At 47.7% G+C, this 24,421-nt stretch overlaps 1 protein-coding gene across 1 annotated transcript in view; it reads left to right on the forward strand.

Annotated features, from left to right (window-relative positions):
- slc25a13 (solute carrier family 25 member 13) overlaps positions 1-24,421 on the forward strand; it is a 230,527-nt gene that overhangs the window by 112,967 nt on the left and 93,139 nt on the right. Inside the window, exons 9-10 of the mRNA XM_085988330.1 lie at positions 19,153-19,205; positions 20,266-20,346. Of these exons, the coding sequence (XP_085844456.1) occupies positions 19,153-19,205; positions 20,266-20,346 (134 nt within the window). The remainder of the gene's footprint in view (positions 1-19,152; positions 19,206-20,265; positions 20,347-24,421) is intronic.

The following is a 24,421-nucleotide window of genomic DNA, read 5'->3' on the forward strand; positions in this document are numbered from 1 at the left end:
GATTTCACACTCCCGCCCACCAGCTCTTCAAGGTCATCCTGCAAGGCCATCTGCAATGTCCCCCACTGAAAGTCAGCAGCCTTCCACCAGCCATGCTGCAGCTCTGGGGTAGCACTGTGGGACATCAGTAGCATAGGGAAAGGCACACACAAGACAGTCAGTAAGGGAATGCTGTCATAAATCTCATCATCGAGAAACTACCTATGAAATAACACTGGACGGCCAGCTGGTGGCGCCGTCCAAGGAGTATAAATACTCGGGCGTTGGCCCCAGCTTGCCAGAGACATTTTGTAAAGACAGGGAGCTAGTGGATGCAACTAGACTTCCATGTTCTGAAATAAGTTGATTAAAGCCTTGCTTTATGCTCAAACCAAGTGCGTAGTGAGTTTTATTACGTCAATTTAATCAACTTAATATCGACTCCACGCTTTGGGTGATTTCGGGAACAGCCAGCTATGACTCGAACCGTAGAAGGGAACTCAGACAAGTAATCGATCCATCTTGGAGAAACTACTCAGCCCCGCCTGTCTTGACCTGGACCCGAATTCACTTATAGCTGCTAAGGTATGGAAACACTGGTATCGTACTTTTAGCAACTTCCTCAGGGTGCATGGTGAAAATGTTCCTGATAAATTAGAAATACTTGCTAATTACGTATCCCCTCATGTGTTTGATTATATCGAAGACTGTGTAGACTATGATGCCGCTATCCAAATACTACAGCAGCTATATGTCAAGTCCCCAAATGAAATTTTATCTCGGCATCTACTGGCCACAACTCGACAACAACCCGGGGAATCACTTGACGAATACCTTCAGAAACTTCACAGGCTCAACAAGGATTGTAATCTTAAAGCTGTTACAGCTGAGCAGTACCAGGAGGAGTTAATTTGTGATTCCTCTATTAATGGGATTGCGTCTCCCTTCATACGTCAGCGTCTGTTGGAGAATAAAACTCTCAAGTTACAGGCTGCCTATGACCAGGCATGTTCTCTGGACTTAGCAAAGAGGAATGCAGACACCTATCTTTTACCACGTGCATGAGCTGCTGCTATCTCTTTTAGTGACTCTTTCAATAGGCCTCGGGCGGAAGCCCTCACGGATGATGACTCCAACCCGGCTGATGACAACCCTACCCTAGAAACCTACACGGATGACGACCCCGCCCTAGCGGCATCTTGGCAATCTGGAAGGAAGTGTTTCTTTTGTGGAAGAGCGTTCCATTATAAGAAATTTTGCCCTGCTCGTAACACGACCTGCAATCATTGCAGCAAGAAAGGTCACTTTTCTAAGGTATGCCAGTCAAGAGCCGCTGTTAGTAAGAAAGGCCACTTTCCTAAGGTATACCATTTGAGAGCTCCTGTTAGTTTTGCAGCTACTATCTATAAAACTGCTCCTCCCCCAAGAGCCACTACTAAGTTTACAGCTGCAATCTATAAAACTGCTCCTCCCCCAAGAACCACTACTAAGGTTACAGCTGTCAAGGGTAAAACTGCCCCTCCTCCCATCACAGCTGTTTTTCCCCAAAGTTTGTCCCATGCAGCCACGAAGGTTTTGATAAATGGACACATTTTGAGTGCACTAATCGACTCATGCAGCTCTGACAGCTTCATTAGTGAGCGGACTGTCAGTAAGTTAAAACTGCGTATTTACCCCTCGGACAGGGAAATTGCAATGGCTCTGATGACACTGACCACCAATTCTTCCGGCTTTTGTCTTGTCGACCTTATTCTCAATGGCCGCACTTATTTCTCCACCCGGCTCGGGGTGCTCAAGAACCTATGCAGTGATGCGCTCCTGGGGCAGGATTTCCAGAAACAACACAAAAGACTCACTTTCGAGTTTGGAGGGTCAAAGCTGGAGCTTACTATTTCCAAAGTACCGTTTTGTGTGCTTTCGGCGGCTTTGCTCGACGAGCCCTCCTTGTTTGCCAATCTTTCCCCCCGATGTAAGCCCATAGTCACTAAATCACGACGTTTCAGCCAAGATGATCGAGCCTTTATCAAGGCAGAAATCTCTCGCCTTCTAGCTGACGGTATCATTGAGCCATGTTCATCTTCCTGGCGGGCTCAAGCCGTCATTGTTAAAAATCCTCTGACGCAACACAAGAAACGTCTTTGCATCGATTACTCGCAAACTATTAACCAGTACACCGACCTGGATGCCTACCCACTACCATGCATCGATGACATGGTCAATAACCTTGCCAACTACAAGGTATTTTCAACTTTTGATTTAAAGAGCGCATATCATCAAGTACCATTGAAGGACTCTGACAAAAAGTATACGGCCTTTGAGGCCCATGGTCAGCTTTACCAGTTTTGTCACCTTCCATTTGGGGTCCCCAATGGGGTGGCTGTCTTTCAATGGGCAATGGATAGCTTAGTCAAACAGGAGAACTTAACGGACACTTTTCCATATCTGGATAATATCACCATTGCTGGTCATGACCAGAAGGAGCATGATGCCAATCTCCAGAAATTTGTTGACGTTCTCCGTCGTCGCAATTTAACCTTAAATGAGTTCAAATCTGTGAAATCAGTACCATCAGTCAACATCCTTGGCTACTGGGTGGGCAACGGTGTCATCAAACCGGATCCGGAGCGACTTCGTCCGCTTCAGGAGCTCCCTCCCCCTACGAATCTCGGCTCTCTTCATCGGGCACTCAGCATGTTCGCCTATTATGCGAAATGGATACCCCACTTTTCCGACAAGATCCAGCCCCTGCTTCACGCAAAGTCATTTCCATTGGAGGCAGCGGCTATTTCAGCTTTCAACCTCCTCAAGCAACAACTGGAAAAAGCCACGCTTCGTTCCATTGATGAAAATCTTCCTTTCATGGTGGAGTGCGATGCATTGGATGTGGCGATCTCTGCTACCTTGAATCAAGGTGGTTGACCTGTTGCATTTCTGTCCAGAACTTTGCAGGTTAGCGAGCTCCATTATCCTCCTGTCGAGAAGGAGGCTACAGCCATCATCGAAGCGGTACGTAAATAGAGTCATTTTCTCGCTCGTCGCCATTTCACACTTATAACCGATCAGCGCTCCGTGGCCTTTATGCTGGATAACCGGAAACGCACTAAGATCAAGAATAACAAAATACAACTCTGGAGGATGGAATTGGCTGCCTTTGGATACACCATACATTATCAACCCGGCAAAGAGAATGTGGCCCCGGATACCCTCACGCGGGCATTCTGCTCTTCTATGTCAACTTCGACTTTGGCGGATCTTCATACTGACTTATGCCATCCTGGCGTTACCCGTATGTTGTACTTTGTGCGATCTAAAAATCTCCCATTTTCTACGGAAGATGTGAAAAGAACGTGCTCCTCCTGTAAAATTTGTGCGGAGTTAAAACCGCAATTCTTCCGTCCATCGGATGGCTCGCTCATACACGCTATGGAGCCTGTGCAGCGACTCAGCATTGACTTTAAAGGGCCATTGCCTTCCTCAACGCGAAACACCTACTTACTGACTATGGTGGACGAATATTCACGCTTTCCCTTTGCTTTCCCCTGTCCCCTGTCCCAATATGCTTACTTCCACAGTGATGAAATGCCTTGATCAAGTCTTTTCCCTTTGGGGTACGGCCAATTTCATCCACTCTGATCGGGGTCCCTCCTTCATGTCAAGCGAACTCAAAAGTTATCTCTCCCAATGGGGAATCGCCACAAGTAAAATGACACCGTACCATCCCATCGGTAACGGACAGGTTGAGAGATACAACGCTATCATTTGGAACGCTGTTCGTCTTGCGCTGAGGTTACGCAATCTACCAGACCAGCAGTGGGAAACTATGCTCCCTGACACATTGCATTCCATCAGGTCTCTCCTTTCTACTTCTACCAATGTCACACCTCACGAGCGATTCTTCAGTTTCCAGCGTCGCTCCACCCATGGGACGTCTCTACCGTCATGGTTGGCAGCTCCTGGCCCCGTGCTGCTCCGAAGATTCGTCCGATCGTCAAAAACCGATCCTCTAGTTGACGAGGTAGAACTTACAGACGTCAACCCCACGTGCAGTACCCGGATGGCCGGGAGTCCACCGTCTCGCTCCGGGACCTGGCTCCCTGTCTGGCCGGTTCCGCGGACCCGACTGATGGAGGGACCCGCGGGGATGAGGCCGACTCTCTGTGCTCCCCCGAGGATGACGCCCTACCTGGGACATCGAGGGATCTGCCGGCTGCCCCGCCGGATCCGCTCGGGGAGCCGAGCGCTCCCCGTGGGATGGCCACCCCGGGCCAGGATGCCGGTCAATCTCCGGCTAACCAACGGGACGAAGCCAGTTCTGCGCCTGTAGGGACCCGCACCCGGAGTCACGATCTCCCCAGCCTCCCTCGGGTTGATCAGAGCAACACGGGCCCTGTCGATCCACCAGCATGGATCAAGCAGCCCAGGGACCAAGACACGGTCTGGGGAGACGTGCCTTCTGGCCATAAACAAAAATCTAAAAGACTGCGGCTATTCGTGGTCCGCTTAATCCGTTAAGAGGAAGTCGTCGGATTTCCAAATCTTTTAGGCAGGGAGAATGTCATAAATCTCATCATCGAGAAACTACCTATGAAATAACACTGGACGGCCAGCTGGTGGCGCCGTCCAAGGAGTATAAATACTCGGCCGTTGGCCCCAGCTTGCCAGGGACACTTTGTAAAGACAAGGAGGTAGTGGATACAACTAGACTTCCATGTTCTGAAACAAGTTGATTAAAGCCTTGCTTTATGCTCAAACCAAGTGCGTACTGAGTTTTATTACGTCAAATGCATAAGGGTGATTAGTTGATTTCTTGATGTCATATTGGATGGATATATGGATAAAGTTGGATTGGAAAGTTTGCTTTGTGGTGGCTTTTATTTCAGCATTGTGGTAACAGAGGGAATGTTTGGGACAAATCTTGAAAGGGGAATTGTGGTTGTGGTCACTGCTACCGCAGGCGGATCATTCCATCCTGGCCAGAAAGGGGCTGTCTGGGTTGCATCCGTCCTTCGGCTTCCGCCTCTTCTGCTTCCTCCTCTTCCGCGTCTTCCTCTTCCCTCTGTGAGCAGCTGCTGTAAATCTGAAATAAAAGCAGAAAATGCTGGAAATGCTCTGCAGGTCAGGCAGCATCTCGACCTGAGACGTGAACTCTGTTTCTTTCTCCAAGGATGCTGCCTGACCTGCTGAGTATTTCCAGCATTTTCTTTCTTCTCAGAGGCCTTTCTTTACCATCCGAGGCCTTGCATGCGTCACTCCCTGCATATTTAAAAAAACTTTTAACATGTATTGCACCAAACCACTACTTCAATAAAATATAAAGAATCCAGTCCAAAAGCTTAAATGCAAACTTACCTAAAACCTTTTCATAGTCATAACGGCACAGAAGGAGGCCATTCGGCCCAGCGAGTCCGTGCCGTCTCTCTGTAGAGCAATCCAGTCAGTCCCATTCCCCCGCTCTATCCTTCCCTATCTTTTCTGAACACCTTGTACCCTGGAATCTTAAGTGCCCAGTCCTCACCGTTTTTAAGCCACGTTTCCGTTATTGCCACACGGCTAATTGTGCTTGTAGCTCACCAACCTTATTCACCACACTTTGTGCATTTACGTACATGCATTCTAAACCCATTTTTGAATTTTTCGTAGTCTTTCTTAGTCTGCTCCTATCGAATATGGTACTACTCCCGCCTCTAGTACGACTTTCTTCTCTAGTACTATCCAACACTCTCACTCTTTTATGCACCTTATTCCTCTTTTCTACTCCTGTATGCTGGTGCCCATCCCCCTGCCAAGCTAGTTTAAACCCTCCCCAAGAGCACTAGCAAACCTCCCCACGAGAATATTGATCCCAGCTCTGTTGAGGTGTAACCCGTCCGGCTTGTACAGGTCCCACCTTCCCCAGAAACGGTCCCAATGCCTCAGGAATCTAAAGCCTTCCCTCCTGCACTATCTCTCCAGCCACGCATTCATCTGTTCTATCCTCCTATTCCTGTACTTACTAGCATGTGGCACCGGGAGTAATCCGGAAATTACTACCTTTGAGGTCCTGCTTTTGAACACTTAAGTACCATTACTGCACAATGCAAAACTATAATGGTCTACATTTATTTTCTTTTTTTAAAAATGGCTAAACAACAACAACAACTTGCATTTATATAGCACCTTTAACATAGCAAAATATCCCAAGGTGCGTCACAGGAGCGTTATCCAACAACATTTAGCACCGTGCCACATAAGGAGATATTAGGACAGATGACCAAAAGCTTGACCAAAGAAGTAGGTTTGAAGGAGCATCTTAAAGGAGAATAGAGAGGTAGCGAGGCGGAAAGGTTTAAGGAGGGAATTCTATAGATTAGAGCCTAGGCAGCTGAAGGCCAGGTGGCCAATGGTGGAGTGATTAAAATCGGAGTTGCGCAAGAGCCCAGAATTGGAAGAGTGCAGAGATCTCGGTTTTGTGCGCGGTCCTGTTAACTGGCTGTGCGGCCCATTCAAATTTTCATGCAAGGAAAAGCTGGTGAGCGGCCTGTGCAGGACTTGCAGACCGTTGTGCAGCCACACAGCTTAACCGGAAGGTTGGTTGTAGGACTGGGGAAGGTTACAGAGATAGGGAGGGGCGAGGCCATGGAAGGATTTGAAAACAAGGATGAGAATTTTAAAATCGAGGCGTTGCTGGACCGGGAGCCAATGTAGGTCAGTGAGCACAAGCATAATGGGTGAACAGGACTTGGTGCGAGTTAGAACATGGGCAGCAGAGCTTTGGTTGACCTCCGGTTTAGGGAGGGTAAACGTGGGAGGTTGGCTAGGAGAGCATTGGAATAGTCAAGTCCAGAGGTAACAAAGGTATGGATGAGGGCTTCAACAGCAGATGAGCTGAGGCAGGGGCGGAGTTGGGCGATGTTACGGAGCTGAAAGTAGGCGGTCTTGGTGATGGAGCGAGCATATTCTCTAAAATTCAGCATTAAAATGTCACGTCCAGAATAATTACATAATACTTGCACGCGAGCCAATACAGACACCCTAGTAACAGCTTCTTGCCTCTACCTAGTTGCTAATTATACACACACGGTAATAAATTAAACCAGATAATCGATGTTCTGAACACCTCAAACATTTTTCCTTCAATAAAAAAACTTCATTTATTCGGGTCGCTCAAATAGCCCAATGCGGAATTACAAATCGGATTGTTGCATGTTTGTATATCATAAGCGCCTGACAGTCAAATTAATTTGACTTGGATAGGGGAATTTCGGCAGTTCACACCTACACATCTGGATGGTCTACAAAGAAAAACAAGTTCTGAACTAAATCTTGGGAATACTCTTTTTTCCTGAAATAAATCAAGAATCAATTCTTTCATTTAATTCCACCTGTCCTAATTACTGAGCTCACCCAATGTGACCTGTTTGAATCATACATCCTGATTAACTGATCTTACTCCGGCCTAGACTAAATGCAAGATGATATTCAGTAAGGAAAAAATAAAAAGGGAGGAGCAGGGCAAAGAGAGATGGGAAGAATAAGCCTGTCTCTTCATTTTCTAGCGCGAGAAGATGTGTGTCCCTTTAAGAAGTTCTGACAGCGTCTCTGTCAGTCTGCTGACTAAACTTAGCGCAAAGGTCCAAGTTTGCAGAGCGTGATGTTAAGTCGTCGTTAGACGCTGACTGACGTCACGCTCTCCATATTTGCATATCCAGAGCCAGTGCTGCTATTGGCAGTGCTAAGGCTCTTACCAAAATGACGGCTGCCGAGTCCTGCGACAAAGAAGGGCGTTAGAGTGAATGCCGCCTTTTTTTCAAGGGAACCGGCGGTAACTGGTGGCGGTAAAGTAGGGAATTTCTAGGCCTTACTTTCACAGACAGCAATCAAGAAAGTGAGTAAGCTCTTAAAATTTTACGGGCTAAATATTCGGGTGGTTTGTACCACCCGTTAACGCATGAAATGTCGAGAAAACGCCGGCCGGCACTCTTCCGCCAGCTGGTGGCGGATCCTGTGGCAGGCACCATTTTGCGAGGGCCAGTAGCGCTACCGGTAAACATGATCACTGGAGGGATTTGAATCAACGAGACCACGACGTCAGTGAGTGTGAAACGTTCACTTGACGCCTGATCTGCAGCATTAGAAACATAGAACATAGAAAAATAGGCACAAGAGTAGGCCATTCGGCCCTTCGAGCCTGCTCCGCCATTCAGTATGAAATGGCTGATCCTCTATCTCAATACCATATTCCCGCTCTCTCCCCATACCCCTTGATGCCTTTTGTGTCTGTGGTAAACCACTGTTATTGTTTTCATTGTTGTTCACTACTGTTATCGTTATTGCACATTGTTACCTCTTGCTACTCACTGTGTACCAATGCATGCCTCAGCTGGCTCCGCCTACATGACCTGGTATAAAGGTGGCTGCCCGGCAACCCACTTCCTTCTTGGAACCAGTCGTCCATGCGAGGCATGCTCTGTTCTTTAGTTAATAAAAACCTTTTCATTACTTTCCTAATTCATCGCCTTTTATGGAGTAATTGATAAGCGTATCAGTGTCTAGAAATCTATCTATCTATCTTCTTAAATATATATATATTCAGTGACTTGGCTTCCACAGCCTTCTGTGGTAGAGAATTTCACAGGTTCACCACCCTCTGAATGAAGAAATTTCTCCTCATCTCAGTCCTAAATGTCCTACCCCGTATCCTGAGACTGTGACCCCTCGTTCTAGACTCCCCAGCCAGGGGAAACACCCTCCCTGCATCCAGTCTGTCTAGCCCTGTCAGAATTTTATACGTTTCAATGAGATCCCCTCTCATTCTTCTAAACTCTAGTGAATACAGGCCTAGTCGACCCAATCTCTCCTAATACGGCAGTCCTGCCATCCCAGGAAGCAGTCTGGTGAACACTCCCTCTATGGCAAGTATATCCTTTCTTAGGCAAGGAGACAAAACTGCACATAGTACTCCAGGTGTGGTCTCACCAAGGCCCTGTATAACTGTAGTAAGACATCCTTGCTCCTGTACTCAAATCCTCTTGCAACGAAGGCCAACATATCATTTGCCTTCCTAACTGCTTGCTGCACTTGCATTTTTGCTTTCAGTGACTGGTGTACAAGAACACCCAGGTCCCTCTGTACATCAACATTTCCCAATCTATCACCATTTAAATAATACTCTGCCTTTCTGTTTTTCCTACCGAAGTGGATAACTTCACATTTATCCATGTTATACTGCATCTGCCATGTATTTGCCCACTCACTCAACTTGTCTAAATCGCCTTGAAGCCTCTTTGCATCCTCCTCACAACTCACAATCCCACCTAGTTTCGTATCATCAACAAACTTGGAAATATTACATTTGGTTCCCTCATCCAAATCATTGATATATATTGTGAATAGCTGGGGCCCAAGCACTGATCCCTGCGGTACCCCACTAGTCACCGCCTGCCACCCCGAAAAAGACCCATTTATTCCTACTCTCTGTTTCCTGTCTGTTAACCAATTTTCAATCCATGCTAGTATATTACCCCCAATCCCATGTGCTTTAATTTTGCACACTAACCTCTTATGTGGGACTTTATCAAAGTCCTTCTGAAAATCCAAGTACACCACATCCACTGGTCTCCCTTATCTACTCTACTAGTTACATCCTCAAAAAACTCCAGTAGTTTCCTTTGTTTAAATTTAGGACCCTTGTTTCAGATTGGACTTCTTCACTTTCCATCTTAACGAAGAATTCTATCATGTTATGGTCACTCTTCCCTAAAGGACCCTGCACAACAAGATTATTAATTAACCCTTTCTCATTTTACAATACCCAATCTAGGATAGCCTGTTCCCTAGTTGGCTCCTCAACTTGTCTAAAAAAGCATCTCGTACACAATCTAGGAATTCATCCTCCACAGTATTATTGCTAATCTGATTTGGCCAGTCTGTATGTAGATTAAAGTCACCCACGATTACTGTAGTACCCTTGTTACATGCATCTCTAATTTCCTGTTTGATGCCATCCTCTACATTACCACTACTGTTTGGAGGCCTATAGACAACTCCCACCAATGTTTTCTGCCCTTAGTGCTTCTTAGCTCCACCCAGACTGATTCTGCATCTTGATTTTCTGAGCCAATATCCTTTCTCACTATTGCTCTGATTTCATCCTTTACTAACAACGCCACCCCACCTCCTTTTCATTGCATTTTGCTGGTAAATTTACCGGCATGGCTAAATGACGACAAGAAGAGCAGGTGTTCAACAGCAGGAAGGAGACTCCAGCAATGATATTTAAAGGGATTATCAGCAGTCAGTTGCACCTGACATGGTTATGCAGTTTGAGTGGCTCTGTGCTACTTTCTGCAACTCCAACAGCTTTCTTTACTTCTTTCAATGTTCTAATGTAATGGAGTGTTGTTGCAATTGCAGAACGCCTGCATTATTTTTTTAAAGGCTTCTGCTCACAACACTTGCTCACAGTCATGGGGGTTGTACTGGCAGTCAACCTCGCCCTCCAGGATCTACGGGAGAGGGAGCAGAGGCAGCGAGGAAGACGGGAACATGCACGCAGAGGGAGGAGGAGGAGGGCCATGAGGGCTCTCAACAGGAGGCCTTACCCGACAGCACTTACCCTACGTCCACTTAAACGAGGACCAGTGTCTTAGGAGGCTACGCTTCACCAAGGATGTGGTCACAGAACTCTGTCACGATTTGCAATCAGACCTGCAGCCTCAGAGCAGGGCAACCACGGCTCTCCCAGTGACAGTCAAGGTCACCGTGGCCCTCAGTTTCTTCGCCAGCGGATCCTTCCAGCAGGAGACATAGCTAACATCTCACAGTTTGCTGTCCATCGCTGCATCCAGGAGGTCACTGAGGCTCTCTACACCAGGATAACGGACTACGTTGAGTTCTCTCTCAGCAGAGAGAAGCAGGACGAGCGTGCATGTGGCTTTGCCTTGATAGCGGGCTTCCCCATGGTGCAGGGCACCATCGACTGCACACACGTGATTTTGCAGGCGCTGCATAACAATCCTGAGATCTTCCGTAACTGCAAAGGCTACCACTCACTTAATGTGTAGTTAGTGTGTGACCACGCACAGCGAATCCTCGATGTCAATGCCCACTATCCTGGCATCAGCCATGATGCCTTCATCCTGTGCCAGTCTGATGTGCCAGGAATCTTCTAGCCACCACTGCAAACTCGAGGGAGGCTGCTCGGAGACGAGGGCTATCCGCTCTCCAACTGACTGATGACTCCCCTCCACAACCCCAACACTCAAGCCCAGCACTCATATAATGTGAGCCATGCTTCCACCGGGAACATCATCGAACAGACCATCGGGCTACTGAATCAATGGTTCTGCTGCCTTGACTGCTCGGGAGGAGCCCTCCAGTACTCGGCGGAGCTGGTGTTCCATTTCATAGTTGTCTGCTGCAGGCTTCACAACTTGGCCATCATGAGGGCACAGCCCTTGCCAGCAGGGATTGCACCACCACCTCAGGAGGAGGAAGAGGATGAGGAGGAAGAGTAGGGAGGGAGGAGGCAGGCAGCCAATCATTCTTTGGAACAGGCTATCTGTGAATGGCTCATCAGACTCCGATTCGAATGAATGAAACCCCAGATCCCCATTGCTCACCGCATCCCCATCATACCATCCCTGTCACACGGAATATCACACGTCCTCCTGGGCACAAAGCTGAAATGAGAGACACTACTAAAGATTCCAAACAAAATTAATACATTTATCAGTAATCAAATGACACATATTTACATTAATACTATTAGCTAATCACTCTTGTGCAATCCCTTAGTGTCTGTTTTCCATGTGGCTTTTCCTAACCTAGTGCTCCTATGAAGTACTCCCCCAATGGCTTCAGCATGGCTGTTGGAAGGCTGCTGAGTTTCCATGCGGGAGACCTCAGATGGCCTTGCAGGACATCCTCGAGCAGCCCTGGACCTAGAAGGCCCAGCTATAGGCATGGGCGGCAGTAATCTGGGCTGGCTGGTTGACAGGCAAGGGCAATGGCGGAGTGGGAATAGGAATGCTGTCATCCTGAGAGTGGTCAACAGAGTCCTGCTCTACTGACCCAGTACCACTACCCCAGGGCGGCGCATCAGCATTCCTAGAAATCTGTTGGAGCACAGATTTCTGGCCTGCTGTGACACCCTGCAAGCCCCGGTCGATACTGGTAAACCCAGTCACGATGGCAGCAGTCAGAGCTTGGGTGGCACCAAGCTGAGACTGCATGAGAGCGGTCTGAGCTTCCGCTATGATGGGCTCCATGCTCTGCGTAGAGCTCCATGCAATGTTGGAGGCGGACTCCTCCACGCGCGATGATATTGCACTATCAGTTCTGTGTGCATGCCCATCACCCTTCTTCTGAAGGCCGCCCTGTCGAGGTCCTCATCTGGGTCCTGCAGCAGAACTCGCCCTCCGGGGAGCTGACCCTGGGCTACCTTTTTGCCCTGGCCTTGCTGCAGCCCACGCGTACCCTGTGCAGATCTTGCTTCTATACTAGCCTCTAAAGTACACACAGTGCCAGTTTCTGAGCTGGTGTCTGCGAGTGAGAGATGCAGTGACCTGGTGTCTTCTTCCTCCTCTTCTTCTCCCCCTCGCTCTCTGCAGTGACCTTGGGGACAGGCTGCTCGGGTGCTTGTTGATTATCTGAAAGCAGAAAGGCACAAGAGTCAGGTTATGGTGAGGGGTGGAAGGTGGGGGAAGCCAGAAACACATGCATACAGCATGAGTAGCTTGAAAGTGAGAAAATATTGTGGGCTGAGGGGAAGTGGGATCTGAGAAGAAGGATTAGGAATGAGTATACCGTTGTTGTCTCCAAGGGGTTCAATGATCTGGAGTACTCCGACTGGTTTAATTGTTGCGTGTCCGCCTGGCCCCCACCTGTCTGTTGTTGCTCGCAGCGATTATGTGCCAGCTTGGCCTGCAAGAGAAAGAGAAGTGTTGAGTGAGTTTAATGCAATGTGTTTGGGTAATGTGCCTGCCATAGTTGAATAACTGTAAAGTGTGTGCAAGGAGTGAGATGTGGGTGTGAGTGTTGCAGCAGTGGTAAGGTTGTGAGGGTGAAGTGAAGCTATGATTGTGAGGTGTGAGTGGTGATAGGTAGAGATTGTTGGTATGTGAGTGCTGGGGGTGTGGTGCATTGAGCAGTGTGAGGCTTGTGGTGCAGATGGTGGTATGTGGCATTTTCTGAAGTCTTCACTTACCTTGACCAACCGTGTGAGGTCATTAAACCTCTTCCTGCACTGGGTGGGGGTCCTGGGGACCACAGAGCTGGCAGTGACATGGTTCGCAATCTCCTGCCACATGGTTCGGGATGTGTAGGGTGAGGTCTTCCTGCCAGTTTGCGAGTATAGGACCGCCCACTTCCTCTCCACTGTGAATACCAGTGCCTCTAGAGCTTCATCTGAAAACCTCCGGGCTCTCTCCCTTGGTCGACAATCTGCCATCATGATTTCTACAGAAGTCTTGCTTCTCCTTCACCTTCTTATTGTTGTTGGGGCAGCTGTAAACCCAATAATCCTGACAGTGAGGTGCTGCAACATGAATGCACCTCCCCTTTCAGTAGTGGAAAAAGCCTGTGGCAAACATGACTGTGAATTAGACTGGCCCTGATATTGGTCCACCTGTTGAGCGTTAAGTCAACGAACATCAGTTTTAGCGCTGAAATCATGACTATAATCATGTTAATGAAGATTGAGCATTAATTTTTGAGTCTTATAGCAGTCCTGTATTATATCTAGAAAAACATTTTTATTTATTTTACTAATCTTATAAAACTCCCAACTTAGCCCTGGTAAGTTGAAATCTCCCATAATATTTGCATTTAATACCTCCCATATTTCCCTTATTTGAGTACAAAGTTCAAGGTTTTTTTTCCCTCATTCTTCGAGGAGTGAAATTGAGTGACTTGAGGTTTGTTTACAACTGTTACTCTTTACATAGAATTTACAGCACAGAAACAGGCCAATCAGAAACAGAAACTATGCTGATGTTTATGCTCCACACAAGCCTGCTCCCAGTCTATTTGCTTCAAGGCACCCTATCAGCATATCCTTCTACTCCTTTCTCCTTCATTTACTTATCTAGCATCCCCTTAAATGTAACTATTCTCAACATACTCTGTATGTTCACTTCCTGTCTGTAAAATAATGCAGCTTAACAATTAATATCTGGCCTTGTTTCACCAGAGTTCCTTAGTCTGCCGAGTGAAATATTTGAAAAGCGCATGCAAATTCGACCGTGCATGGCGCTAACTGGTCTACTAAGCCCCCAATATAGCGGGCAGGAACTGCATGCACATTTCTGTCTGAAAGTGTGCTGCCCGCCATATTGGGAAAGGAAAAAAACTAGGCGTTCTTTACCCACGCCTAAAGCGGGCGTTGGGCCATTTCCATATGCAAATAAGGCACCTGATACCTATTTGAGGTCCTTCTACAGGATTGGTTTGCTCTGAGGCAGCCTGCGCCAGCGCCGGCTGCACTCATGGAAATCAGACCTTGGGATGCTTTTCAGTCGCTCAGTAATATAATTGTGCGATTACTGTAAAATGTATCATTGAGAACATTTCTGAATCTAGAAAGTTAATCTTGTTTCCTCAAACTTGGATGTAAGAGTCTGTGGCTTGGCACTTTGAACAGTAGTGTGTATGACTTAAAATACACTTTGCCAGTTGCTTAATTAAAAAATTATATTGGATCACAGATACAAAAAGTATGTAATCAAAAAGTTGTGGAAAGGGTGGCACAGTGGGTTAGCACATTGTCCTTTCACTTCTGGGACCTCGTTTTGAATCCAGTCCATACTGAAGGGATGAAACCCCCTTTGCTGGCGATAAGGGCTCTTTGTGAAATGAGGTCTTAGATAAGTCTACAGCTTTCCTCTGTGCCTCTCTTGGCATCCTTTGAAGGGCCCATTGAGGCACTCTTCACTGCCGCTTCAGGAACAGCAATCCCAACTGTCACGTCCTACTCTCTCGCCGCCCAGCGCACCCGCTGGAGGCTAATCTTGCCAAACTCCTCCCCGTTCAACTCAACCCTCCCAGTGCGGACACTGGCAGTGGGTCAGCCATCACCGATCCTCTCCCCATCTCCCTCCAGAATGTCCGTTCAGTTGTGAACAAGGTCCTTGCCATCCATGAGCTTATCATGGATGATTGCATCGATATCATGGCCCTGACGGAAACTTGGTTGAGGGGCGATGACACCTGACTCTTAAATGAACCCTCCCTGCCTGGCTATACCTTCCACCACTTGCCTCGCTCAGACCGCCGTGGTAGCGGTGTGGCTCTCATTACCAAATCACACCTTGGTCTGTCCCCCTACTCTTCCGGCACTTTCTCCTCCTTTAAGTATCTCGCCTTATTCCACCCCTCTCACCTCTCATTTAAAATTCTTATTTTCTATTGCCCACCCAAGTACCATAAAAATGTTATTACCGAGATATCTTCACTGCTTTCTTCCCTCAGCCTCTGCACCAAGCGACTTCTCATCCTCGGTGATTTCAACCATCATCTCAATTCATCATGTTCTCTCTCCTCTGAGTTCACTAGCCTCCTATCTGCCCTTAATCTCTCCCTCCATGTAAACTCCCCAACCTATATACATCCCCTCGACCTTGCCATCTCTTGTGGCCTCGCTACTACCATCATGTCAATCGCAGATAAGGCCATCTCTGACCACTTCCTCGTATCGCTGTCCACTCTCATCCCCTCTTCCCCCCTCAACCCTACTTCCTTCTGTGTCCGCCCCTGGAAAAAGCTCCCTCCCAACTCTCTTACAACTGTACTTATGAAATTCCACTGTCCAGCCCTTGGCCCTCTATTCATCACGACATTTCTGCAGCTACCGATCTGCTCAACCACACCCTCACCACCACTTTTGATGCCCTAGACCCTATTAAAATAATTACTCTCTTTCATCCTGGCCATTCCCCCTGGTATGGCCCTCATCTTTGCTCCCTTAAGTCCAAGGGGTGCAGACTTGAACAGATATGGTGGACAACTGGTTTAGCCATTCACTGCCAAATCTGGCTGGACCACATAAAGCATTATTGGGTCCTGCTCTCGTCTGCCAAAATTGCTCACTACTCCAGAATCATTCTGGAATGCAAAGATAAACCCCGGCTTCTATTCTCCACTGCTAACCGTTTTCATAAACCCCTCTCCCCTGTCTCTTCCACCCTCACCTCCGACAACAAGTGTGAGGAGCTCATGGACTTCCTTGTCTCTAAGATTGAGACCATCTGTTCAGCTGCCTCTGCCAGTTCCCTTCCTTCCCCTAGCCCACCAGGCCAAACGTCCTTTAATGTTCCCCCCTGTCCTAGCCCTGAACTCGCATCTTTCTCCAGTTTCTCTCCGATCTCCTCTCATGACCTCTCCACGCTCATCTTGTCCATGAGACCCACTTCCTGCTCTCTCGACCCTATTCCCACCAGACTGCTTGCCACCCAACTTCCTTTTCTGGCTCCCATGTTAGCTGACATTGTTAACGGTTCTCGCTCCTTGGGTACTGACCCCTCTCCCTCAAATCTGCCTTCATCACCCCTCTCAAAAAAACCATTGACCCCCTCCGTCCTTGCAAACTACCGCCCCATCTCCAATCTCCCTTTCCTCTCCAAAGTTCTGGAACATGTTGTCGCCTCCCAAATCTGTGCAGATCTTTCCCGCAACTCCATGTTTGAATCCCTCCAATCAGGTTTCCGCCCCTGCTACAGTACCGAAACGGCTCTCATCAAAGTCACAAATGACGTGCTTTGTGACTGTGACAAAGGTAAACGACCCCTCCTCGTCCTTCTTGAATTGTCTGCAGTCATTGACACAGCTGACCACTCCATCCTTCTCCAACGCCTCTCCACCGTCATCCAGCTGCACTTGCCTGGTTCTATTCTTATCTATCTAATCATAGCCAGAGAATCACCTGCAATGGCTTCTCTTCCCACTCCCATAATCGTTACCCTTGGTGTCCCCCAAGGATCTATCCTTGGCCCCTCCTATTTCTCATGTACATGCTGCCCCTTTGCGACATCATCCGGAAACACAGCGTTAGTTTCCACATGTACGTTGACGACACCCAGCTCTACCTCACCACCACTTCTCTCGATCCCTCCACAGTCTCTAAACTGTCAGACTACTTGTCCGACATCCAGTTCTGGATGAGCAGAAATTTTCTCCCATTAAATATTGGAAGACCGAAGCCATTGTTTTCGGTTCCTGTCACAAACGCCGTTCCTTAGCCACTGACTCCATCCCTCTCCCTAACATCTGTCTGAGGCTGAACCACACTGTTCGCAACCTTGGTGTCATATTTGACCTTGAAATGAGCTTCCGACCACATAGCCGCAGCATAATTAAGACCGCCTATTTGCACCTCCGTAACATTGTCCATTTCTGCCCTTGCCTCAGCTCATCTGCTGCTGAAACCCTCATCCATGCCTTTTTTACCTCTAGACTTGACTATTCCAACGCACTCCTGGTTGACCTCTCACGTTCTACCCTCCATTAACTTGAGGTCATCCAAAACTCGGCTGCCCGTGTCCTAACTTACACCAAGTCCTGTTCACCCATCACCTCTGTATCGCTGACCTACATTGGCTCCCAGTTAAGCAACGCCTCGATTTCAAAATTCTCATCCTTGTTTTCAAATCCCTCCATGGCCTCGCCCCTCCCTATCTCTGTAATGTCCTCCAGCCTCACAACCACTCGAGATATCTGCGCTCCTCTAATTCTGCCCTCTTGCACTTCCCTGATTGTAATCGCTCAACCATTGGTGGCCATGCCTTCTGTTGCCTAGGCCCTAAGCTCTGGAATTCCTTTCCTAAACCTCTCTGCCTCGCTACCTCTCTTTCCTCCTTTAAGACGCACCTTAAAACCTATCTCTTGACCAGGGTTTTGGTCATCTGCCCTAATTTCTCCTTATGTGGCTCGGTGTCAAATTTTTTGTCTGATAACACTCCTGTGAAGCCCCTAGGGACGATTCATTACATTAAAGGCTCTATATTAAATACAAGTTCTTGTTGTTTGTTGTTGAGTACCTGCAGTCTCAATCCAGTTCCGAGTGGGTATGGCCTACAACATAAAACTGCCCCTAATTTGGTACTTAATGACAATGTCATTGAGAGGACACAGAGAAATGGAAAAATGTGACACTGGCATATTAGGGGATGCTCTTCTGGTTGGAACTCCGACTACAAAAGTTTAATGGTTATTGTACTGGACTAGTAACTCAGATGTGTTGAGTTCAAATCCCATCAGATCATCATAAAAACTGAACTATTATCCTTCAGAGAAGGGAACCTTCCACCTGTAGCCAGTTTGGCCTATATATGACTCCAGCCCAGATTACGTGGTTGACTCTTAGTGCCCGCTGAAGTGGCCTAGCACTTTTTGTTCAAGAAGGAGGTCCGCTATCACCTTAGGGCAACTAAAAATGGGCATTAAATGTAACCTTGCCAGTTTCGCCCACATCCTAAGAAGTTAAAAAGAGGCATTGTTACAACATAGTAATGGGAGCTTGAGCCTGCGTCTAGGTTATACTATACCAGATCTGGGAATGCTTGATGCTGAAACTGGGTTCCATTTTCTAGTGCAAAATTGAAGAGCAAAATAATTCCACTTTTTTAAAATTTGGTGGTTTGTGAGATTTAAAACAAATCTTTGCTTAGAATATGGAATTCTCTGCTACAGAATCCATAATTTCTGTTAAGAGAATAGCTGTTTGTGGTTGGGGTGGGGAGGAATATTAAAGAGTACGAGAGTGAGTAGGATAGTTGGATTAGACTAGGTGGTTCATGTGGCAAAAAACATTGGTGCAGACTTGATGGGTTGAATGGCCCATTTCTTTACTGTAACATTCTTTGATTCTATGGTCACAGTGGAATATACATCATTATGCAGATTTATGTCATTATGCAGATATGCTCACCAGCAAACATTGTTGTTCTCTTTAGTGTTGGTTGATCTATCCAATTTCCAGCAATCAGTTTTTCTCTTTATCTTTCCTGGGGCATTTTCTGCTGGTTTGAAGAAATATAACTCATTTAAAGAAACCAGAACCGCTGCTATCCCTTGCTTTTCGTTGGCTCACTAGTGTGTGTTACGCACATAATACAGAAGTAGCTTTTTTTCCCAAAGAGGAAGTATATTTGCATTGATTGATACCAATAAACCTAATCCTTGTGTCTGACTCCAATACAGGCCTGTTACCACAGCTGATGGGTGTGGCACCAGAGAAAGCTATAAAACTTAGTGTAAGTGCTGTAAATTTATACTTCAAGCTAATATATAACTTTACAAAATATCATGGCATGCTTACTGTATAATTTTCTAGTCTACTGTATCTACATTTTTAGCAGGCTAAATGCAGAGAGACTTTGATGTGATATGAGCTTACATTGTATGCTATAAACATTTTGCCATATACGCCAGTAAGATACTTTGTCAAAAACTACTTGTTTGCCACTGCAAGCATAACTACTTAATTTCCATTTTACACACAGTGATCTTTGTTTCCTTAATTCAAGTGTATAGTCATCATTTAGAATCTATAGAATATCAAGTTTTGTAGATATTCTTTGTTAGAAACTGCCAACATATTTTCCACTACTTTCCCCTCTAATTTCCTGTCTGTTGCTCTCTCTAAAATTGCATGATCAAGGTCAGAGATGTTAGTGCTGGGGAATGGAATTCTTCCCATTTCAGGCACCCAGTGTTAGCATCAGGTACTCTCAGGTCAGTTATAGCACAGCCAGAGTTCCCTGTACTCTACCCCAATAATGTGCCTAATCCCAATCCCAAAAGAGCACCCCAATTAGGTGATTTTCTTTTCTGTTTTCCACACCAGCCGTTCTATGCCCTCTCTGAGTGAGCTTGCCAATTTGTGCATAATTAAGGTCAGTTTTGTGTTATAGGCCCATGTCCACTGTGAACTGAATTGAGACTGCCCAAACTCATTTGACATGGGGCCCTTAGAGACAACAAACACAGATTTTGATCCCACTATTCTGAGCTGGATTGAATCCAGGTTCCAGAAATGAAAGGTGGTGACTCACATTGGGTATGATTTCTTAGAAGATGATACTTCTTTGGTATCTTGCCCAAGGAACCATTCTTTGTGCATGTTACTGGATAATATTAGCATGCCATATGCCTGAGAGAGAATGACCTAGGAAGTTTTAAGATACATGGGGAAATTTAGTATTTAAAATATTAATATATATACTCTCTCTGGTACTGTTGACAATTCAATATGAATAGATTTTGCAGATACATTTTATAAAACTTATTTCAAAATATTTTATTCCATTATAGATGAATGATTTTGTAAGAGACAGGTTTGTTCGGAATGATGGCTCCATCCCAATTGCAGCAGAAATACTTGCTGGTGGTTGTGTGAGTATTGGTCTTTATGATATAACTCCCATTGTAATGTTCATGGATAAAAGTTTTTTTTAAATCTCCTCACTTCCTGTAACTTTTGCTGTTTGTATATTGGCATTCGAGGGGTTACTTGCAATGTCAGTTCCCAATGCGTAGATCTGGCACACCCAATGGCAATTCCGATGTGCATTTGCTGGATTTTCTTTGTATGGAGTAGGATTTGAGCGTTTATGTTTTAGTCAATTTGGAGTTCATGTAGCATAGAGTTTAGGAAGCTGACTAGACGAGTATGAGAGAGATTGAGCTTTGAGTGGTGAAAGGTGTAAAAAGAAAGTCTTGCATTTATATAGCGCCTTTCACGACCTCAATATGTCCCAAAGCGCTCTACAGCCAATGAAGTACTTTGCGAGTGTAGTCACTATTGTAATGTCAGAAACACGGCAGCCAATGTTCTGCAAGGTTCTGCAAACAACGTGATAATGACCAAATAATTTGTTTTAGTGTTTTAGTGCTTTTGGTTGAGGGATAAATGTTGGCCAGGACACCGGGGAGAACTCCCTTGCTCTTCTTCGAAATAGTTCCATGGGCTCTTTTATGTCCCGCTGAGAGGGCAGACAGGGCCTCGATTTAACGTCTCATCCGAAAGCTGCCATATGCCTGTGAGAGAATGACAGCTGAGTACCTATGAAGTTTTAAGATACATGGGGAAATTCAATATTTCCAACAGGCACCTTTGATAGTGCAGCACTCCCTCATTACTGCACTGAGCTGTTAACCTAGATTTTGTGCTCAAGAGTCTGGGGAGGGACTCGAAGCCACAACGTTCTGACTTAGAGGCAAGAGTGCTACCACTGAATCACTGCCATCTTCCGTCATTTGTCACAGCTGAGGAGGGATATTGAAACATTCATGATTTGCTTTCTCCTTCCTTGACAGTCCAATTTTTGGGGGGAGGTTAATAAATACATTTTTTTTTAAATCAGACATGTAAAAATGCACATCAGAACAAGGTTTTCATATCAAATTATTTAAAATTTAATTTGGTTTACAGAACTGTTCATTTCTTCCCAGAAGTTTTTTCTCCTGTCACAAATATATTGGCCTAGAAATTCAGTATCGCCACGTTTGGGGCACTACAGCTGGGCGATCGCTAAATTTAGCGACCGGCGCAACTTAGCGCCACCTTCGCCAAAATTGAGTTGCATCGCCCCAAGAGGTTGCTGCTGCGCTAAAGCAGGCGGTGCACGACTATCATAAGGCACTAAGCCGGCGAGCCGGGGCGCTACCACCGAGGGCGGGCGCAGCGCAGGTGCGGCGAGTTGCTGATTGAAGGCAGACACGCTGGCGCCGGTCAGCTCTTAAAGGGGCAGGGTCGATTTGTTTTGCTGCGATGCCCTGCACACTGCAGCCCTGAATCAAGGCCTGAACATAGCTGCTTCACCAGTTCAACGCCCAGGACTATGGAGAAGGCTAGGGAGCGAGCGCAGCGCTTCAGCGAGGGTGCCCTGAAGCTACTGGTTGGCGCAGTGGAGCGCAGGCGACCTGTCCTCTTCCCTGATAGTGGCAGGAGGCTGCTGCCCAGCGAGTATAGAAAAGCCTGGAGGGAGGTGGCAAACAGGGTGACCTCCAACAGCATGGTTGCCAGGACTCTTGTGCAATGCAGAAAAAGTTCAACGACCTCACTCGGGTTGTCAGGGTGAGTACCCTTTCCAGTATCCTCTTCATCCCTGCATGTGCACCTCACTTTATGGCCAAAGGGACCTGAAAGCCCCAATGTCCAGCCCTCATCCAACAGCTATGGGACTCTCATGAAAATCACTTCCACGTTCAGCACTTTAGACACTGTCAGGGCTATTCCACCATGGGAGGCAGTGCAGGCAAGCTCAGGGCTTGACACTGTCAGGGCTATTCCACCATGGGAGGCAGTGCAGGCAAGATCAGGGCTTGACACTGTCAGGGCTATTCCACCATGGGAGGCAGTGCAGGCAAGATGAGGGCGTGACACTGTCAGGGCTATTCCACCATGGGAGGCAGTGCAGGCAAGATGAGGGCTTGACACTGTCAGGGCTATTCCACCATGGGAGGCAGTGCAGGCAAGATGAGGGCTTGACACTGTCAGGGCTATTCCACCATGGGAGGCAGTGCAGGCAAGATGAGGGCTTGACACTGTCAGGGCTATTCCACCATGGGAGGCAGTGCAGGCAAGATGAGGGCTTGACACTGTCAGGGCTATTCCACCATGGGAGGCAGTGCAGGCAAGATGAGGGCTTGACACTGTCAGGGCTATTCCACCATGGGAGGCAGTGCAGGCAAGATCAGGGCTTGACACTGTACTTAGAGTCCGTCCTTTCTCTTGCAGGGCAAGCTGGCCCACAATCGCAGGCAGCAGCGACGGACCGGGGGAGGCCGTCCTGACCTTAAAGAACTCAGCGACCTGGAGCAGCGAGTGGAGCAGATTATGGGAGGCCGGCTGATTGGCCCCGTCACCACTGGAGATGCCGACCCCGTTCTGGACAGCAATGGTAAGGTCATCACCTTTTTGACCTCTCTCTTTCCACTTGTGCCTCACACCAGCATCCTTTGCCACTCTCGAACCAATGCAGTGCATAGCAGCACTCATGCCTCCCTCGCTGCTGCCCTGTCCTCACTCTAAAGCAACTCTTGTGCCTCCCTGCTTTCAGACGCTGATTCGCCAGGTGAGGAGGCGGCCCCTCCAGCTGGCACTGTGTCTGATTCAGAATTCGAGGAGGAGGAAGAGGAAGCCGGCCCATCAGTGCCACCCTCAGCCGACACAGCCCATGGCCATGATGGGGACACGTCTTCCCTGGAGGGGAGCAGGGGGGAAGGGTCTGATGAGGGTGAAGCTCCGGGGCCCAGCGGGCTGCAGCAACGCGGAAGGGGTGGAGAAGCTCGGCGGCCTTCTCCCCGGAAGGTGAGTGCGGCCTCCAGTCCTGCTGCGGTGAGCGCAGAGGAGGTGTGGCTCCTTGGCGAAATAGGCACCCAGGCTGAGCGCAGGCACACTGAGCTCATGGCTGCAGTGGCAAGGATGCCTGACTCCATAGAGTCACTGGCAAGGAGTGTTCAGGAATTCGGGGCAGCACAGGCGGCTTCCAGCCAAGTGCTCAGTCGTGCCGTGCATTCACTGGCTGGTGTGATGCAGACACAGACCAGGGCCACACGGGCACTAACTGCTGCCACCCTCGCTGGATCGGCCACTCATCGACAGGGCCCTCGCCGCGCCGCAGCAGCCCAGCAGTCTGTGCTTCAGCAGATTGCTGCGCATGCTTCAGTGCTGGCCCGTGCGAGTGCCAGTGTCTCGGCCGACCAGGGAGTGCCTGTGCTCTGTCAGGTTGGCAGCATTCCTGCAGCCAACACTCACTCCTCCACTGCAGCTGCCACCACCCGTAGGACAGACTGCTGCCGCCCAAGCAGAGTTGGAGCAGTCAGAAGCCGGGCCCTCCAGGCCCACAGCTGGTCCAGGCCGTCCCCCAAGGGCATCTGCCGTCTCACCATCTGACCCTCAGCAGCCTTCCCCCGGCCTTGCTGCAGCCACTGGGGTCCCATTGAGGAGGAGCTGCAGGGTGGGAAGGGGCCAATCGCGGAAGCGAGGCGGATCACCCTCACAGGCGAAAAAGTAGGTGTAGCAAAATGTTTTTTTTTATATGAAGGCCGAGAATGTTGTGTTTGTTTTTTATATGAAGGCCGAAAATGTTGTGTTTGTTTTTTATATGAAGGCCGAGAATCATGGTCATTTTTGTTTAACTGTTTTTTTCATTTTCTCAAGGTTGTGAGAGGCAGTTATGTGTCTGACTGTTTTTTGGGGGGTTTCTCTGAATTTATTTGTCATGCGGGAAGGGCACAGAGTTTGTAAAATAAAAAATTTTCTTTATTCAGATTGTCCATGTTTGCACTTTGAACTATTTGTTGCCTTGACCGGCTGAGGGTTTGTGGAGCGGCTCCATTCATGTTCTTTCATTGGCACAAGCCATTCCCTGAGAGGGGGCCTAGAACCGAGTTGCAATAATCTGCCGACGGACAGCCCTTGCACTTTGTGCCTCCCTCCCATCTTGGTGCTCCTCCTCCTCCT

Source organism: Somniosus microcephalus, chromosome 5 (assembly GCF_052327205.1).
Source record: "Somniosus microcephalus isolate GS21.2 chromosome 5, FLI_Smic_1.0, whole genome shotgun sequence".
Lineage (NCBI taxonomy): Eukaryota > Metazoa > Chordata > Chondrichthyes > Squaliformes > Somniosidae > Somniosus > Somniosus microcephalus.